This window comes from Lontra canadensis, unplaced genomic scaffold (genome assembly GCF_010015895.1).
Source record: "Lontra canadensis isolate GAN:19392208 unplaced genomic scaffold, GSC_riverotter_1.0 scaffold27, whole genome shotgun sequence".
Classification (NCBI taxonomy): Eukaryota; Metazoa; Chordata; class Mammalia; order Carnivora; family Mustelidae; genus Lontra; species Lontra canadensis.
The window spans coordinates 19,712,748-19,717,561 of NW_022631021.1; the positions used below are offsets into that span (position 1 = coordinate 19,712,748).

Consider the following 4,814-nt stretch of genomic DNA (forward strand, 5'->3'; position numbering starts at 1 on the left):
CCATGTCATGCACTCCTCAGACAGAATTTTCGACCGCCACTAAATTCTCTGTAGGAATTCCCTAGGCAGAACAGATAATCACACTCTTTCACCTTTCTCTAAAGACTTAAACATAAATAGATCCATAAATAGTTCATATAAATATAGGTTTACCTGTTAAATAACAAAGTTCTCAAGTCTGGAATCGTGTCTTAAAAGATACAAAATAAAGGGGCGCCTGGGTGGCTCAGTGGGTTGGGGCCTGTGCCTTCAGCTCAGGTCATGATCTCAGGGTCCTGGGATGGAGCCCTGCGTTGGACTCTCTGCTCAGCAGGGAGCCTGCTTCCTCCTCTCTCTGTTTCTGCTTGCCTCTCTGCCTACTTGTGATCTCTCTCTGTCAAATAAATAAATAAAATCTTTTAAAAATACAAAATAAAGCCTGTAATTCATTAAAATGAAATCTTCTGCCCCAAAGTTATCTCAGGGTCTATTAAATACATAAATAGCTTAAAGCCCTTAGAAAAGCACACCGAAAGCAAATTGGTACTCAATCAAAACTTTCCACTCTGCAGAGAGGGAAAGATTATTCAGATTCTATCTCTGCACAAAAAGTGTTCTCTCTGAAACTTCAGTTGGATGAACTAGTTGAAGAAGCCTATTGAGTTTGGTCAGAAATGGGGCTGGGTGTACTCCCCAGAAAGAGTAACGGTGCTGGGGAGCTGGGACCAGAAGCTCTTAAGCCACATGGCGCACAATGGGGGTGACGCAGGTGCAGCCCACAGCCACCAGCATCTTTTCCAGCCGGAAGCTGTGGGGGCAGTGCTGAGACTCCCTTCGCAGAACCAGGATCTCTTGCTGGATGGGGACGGAGTTCATGTGGTAGTTTATCGTCCCTTCAGCACTGACACAGCCCAGATGGCGGCACTTGGCCTCCCAGATCACAGAGGGGTATCTCTCAGGGTCCTTGTTGCGGCTGCAGGGGGCACAAAAACGAGGGAGAAAGTGAGTATCTGGTAAAGCGGGGAGGAAATCAGACAGGAATAAACAAAGGGATGCACATTCACAGGGTGACAGAGCATGGGCATTGCACATTCTCAAAGTTTGGGGAAAGCTTGGATTTGCAGGCACATGAATTGTTATAGAAGAGAATGATCAGTTTTTCCCAATTTCTTTGAAGAATGAACCAAATAAGGTAGATGAGACTGCAGAGGGAATTTTAGTTTGATACAAAGGACAATTTCTTAAGGTATATATGATAGAGAAAGGCCAAGGGAATCATGTAGGTATACGATAGCCATTAATCTGACTTAATGAAGTCTGCCTTTGAAGCAGGGAAGGGATAAAAATTTTATCTGACAGCACAGTCATGGGATAGAGCCCAGAGCTGACACAAAGGGCTGGAAACAAAAGCTTAAGCCCTTCTATAACCTTCTCTTCCCTCTCTCCTCCAGCTGAGTGAATGACTTGCTTTGACTTTTGACTTGATTTATTTGAACTATTCTTAGTAATGGGAGGCTATAGTCACCACATAACTGAAGTGTTTTTTTTGGTTTGTTTGTTTTTGCATAAAATCAAAACACTAAAAACCATTTTGTATTTTATCTTAATGGGGTCTAAATATTAGCCGTACTAAGAGCACAACATTTATAGGTCTGTTGGTGATATAGATCAAGGCTGTCTGACTCAAAAAGGGGTGCAAATATCCAACATGATATTTCCTTCACTGGGTTTCAAACCATATTATCCCACTGCTAATATGACCAAAAAAAGAAAGGCACAAAAATCCCAGTTAATTACTACTTATTTTCAACAAATCATCTCAGTGGTAGGTCTGCTAAAGAGAATTCAAGCATTAATCCCCAAGATAAATTTTTTTAAAAATAAATTTCCAGTAAACTTGGGGCATCATAAATATTGGAATAATGAATAACGTGAGTGGGTTTTTGGTGTCGGTGACAGTGAGACCTAAGGGGTAGGTAGTATGGGGGAGAGGTGGTCCTGCGCATCAAAGAAGTCTGTAGAATAAAATTTGAGAATCTTTGCACAACAGTCCTTCCAGATTTGACAGATGATTCTGAGTAAAATCATCCTCAAGGTGACTTAACTGGCAGTCCTTTGCATGAAAGTTAGAATAATACAGAGATTTTTATCTGGAGCCATTACGTACTACAGATTCCAAGGTGACGTGGATCGGTTGTGGTAATCTGAGGGCCTTCTGGAGTTCGTATTCCCGTTAAGGATATTCAGATTGACCTTCACATGCTGAGGGAAGTTCTTGTCCTCAGTGTTTGGGCATCCTGGATTTTGTGGGAATGCTATTCCCGCCTTCGCAATAGCCATCAGGCTCAGCAGCAGCAGCAGTGCCTGGAAACGAATGGGGAAAAGAAGGTAGGATATTGGATTAGCATGTGGTTTTTGTTAACAAATTGTAAAGATTATTGTATTGCTAATCATGGAGAACATACTCTGTTCCAGGGTGCTCTATAATAAATTTTTGGATCAGTTCGATGAAAGACTGGTTGTATGATGAAAATAATGACTGAAATAAGACCATGGAGTGTTTACTAGTCTTGAACATTCTTCTTCTGAATTAGGAGAGACACCTTATTTTTATTGGTTGGCAGTAATTTTAGTAAAAATGGCAAGTCATTGGTCTCTGTCCTAGCATTCTGTGAAACCCTATGTGAAGTCAAATGTTTGCCTTAGAAGAAAGGGCTGTAGAAAATGCATGTCATATCATATCCGTGTTCATGTGAGAAATGCTGGGCAGACATTCAACCCCAAACTTGTCCCCCCACCTTATGTTTTCTTATGTATATTTTCCAGTTTTTCTAAAGTTACATATATACACATATTGAGTCTGTAATCAATTAAATTAAATATTTCAAAAATATAAAGACCATCTTCTCTAAACCATAGTTACACATATCTCTATTAGAATAAGTGGGTTTGGTGTATTAGACTATGGTATAATAGGGGCGCCTGGGCGACTCAGCGATTAAGCATCTGACTCTTGATTTCGGCTCAGGTCATGATCTCAGGGTTGTGAGATTGAGCCTTGCATCAGGTTCCATGCTCAGCAGGAAGTCTGCTGGAAATTCTCTCTCATCTCTCCTTTCTCCCCTCCCTAACCCCCCCAAATCAATAAATAAATCTTTATTTTATTTATTTTTTTAAGATTTTATTTATTTATTTGACAGACAGAGATTACAAGTAGGCAGAAAGGCAGGCAGAGAGAGGAGGAAGCAGGCTCCCTGCCGAGCAGAGAGCCCGATTCAGAACTCGATCCCAGGACCCGGGATCATGACCTGAGCCGAAGGCAGAGGCTTTAACCCACTGAGCCACCCAGGCTCCCCAATAAATAAATCTTTAAAAAGAAGCTTATGGTATAATAATAGAATAATGGAAAGGAAAGTCAGTGTTGCCATTAATTAAATCCTCAAGGATAGTGTACCATTTTATTATGGAATAAAGAAAAATGCTGTTGGAGAATCATATTAAATCCCTTGTACTCAGAAAATCAGATTTTCAATAAGCATTCTTTCTCACTGCACAGCATCATGTGACACTTTCCATGTGGTTTAGCCCCAATCTAGCTATCTTTCAGTTTTAATCTCATCGTTCAAACTGATGTGTATCAGTTCTTGAAAATGCTATAAAATGACGAGTATCTACCAAAGCCTTAGTATCCTATCCTATGTATGCAGCATTCTTGAATCTCCATAGTTAGAATCCAGAATTTCATGCCTGCAGTCCAGAAATATTATCTGGTCCAAATCAACAGAAGTATTGCACATTAGTGCAGGACTCACCATGGATGAAGTTGTCATAGGAGCCATTGTAATCTTTCCCAGATGACTGGAGATGGATCGACTTGTGCCTGCTTCGAGATGGAGTGTAGCGCTAACTTGCCCCTTTTTATAAGAGTTTGCTCCTCTGCGGTCACTTACGTTGACGTATTGAGGTGGGTAAAGGAAAGACAGCATTTTAGTTAAATGTTCCATCCTCAAATGAGGTCAGAAAAGAACCTCCCCTTCGTGACAGGTAGTATCTACTTTGAAGGAAAATGGACAGGGCAGAAATTCATGTTTTAAAAGACTATGTCCTTTCTTCATTATTCTAGGAACTATTACTTATCAGAAGCTGACTAAGATGAGCTAGTATCATTTACTTATGGGCACATATGAAGATGTCATAAGAGCTATGCTCTATTTTAATGGTTCATGGGCAAATGGAAGTTTGTTATAACGTTCAAGTCTTCTGATGTCACGTATCTTGATTTCCCATTGGATAATTCCTTTCCTCACCAGATTCTCTAGACAGATGTTGTGGAGTCCATTCTAGAAACTATTCAAGGTCTTGCCATATAAAGAAACAATTGAGAAGTGAGTAAAAATATAGTGATGTGAAGGTATATTATTTCACTGAATTAACACCTGCTTTGTTAAATGTTTACTCTGCTTAAAAAACTAATAACTAGGTCCAGAGATGTGAGGTTTACTATTAAAGGCATGTCTAACACTACATGTTACCAAGCAACTTGTTAACTCATGCCATTCTTCAAGAGGAGTGAGATGGAAATGAAAGAGTGAGGGGACCGTGTTGTATGACCTGAACTCATGGGTCCTGATTCCCCTTCCTCTAATGCCTCCATGCCATTTGCTAAGGTACTATCTTTGAAATGACATTCTGTTAAATGTTACTTGTTCCTCCAGAACCTGTTGAATGTGTCTTCTAGGTCTGGTGGTCTGTCTTGATTTTCTTAGTTGGAACAAACAGCTCCCATAACACATAGCTTATACCTACTTCTATAATAACTTTTGCTTCATTTTGTA

The 4,814-nt window shown here is 40.2% G+C and overlaps 1 protein-coding gene across 1 annotated transcript; it reads right to left on the bottom strand.

Annotated features, from left to right (window-relative positions):
• Nucleotides 1-425: 425 nt before the first annotated feature.
• IL17A (interleukin 17A) lies at nt 426-3,845 on the bottom strand. Its single transcript, XM_032864559.1, has 3 exons — nt 3,792-3,845; nt 2,147-2,343; nt 426-952 (listed from the first exon to the last, which is right to left on the bottom strand). Exons 1-3 carry the CDS (start codon nt 3,816-3,818, stop codon nt 715-717), a joined length of 462 nt encoding a protein of 153 aa, XP_032720450.1. The 5' UTR covers nt 3,819-3,845; the 3' UTR covers nt 426-714.
• Nucleotides 3,846-4,814: the final 969 nt, after the last annotated feature.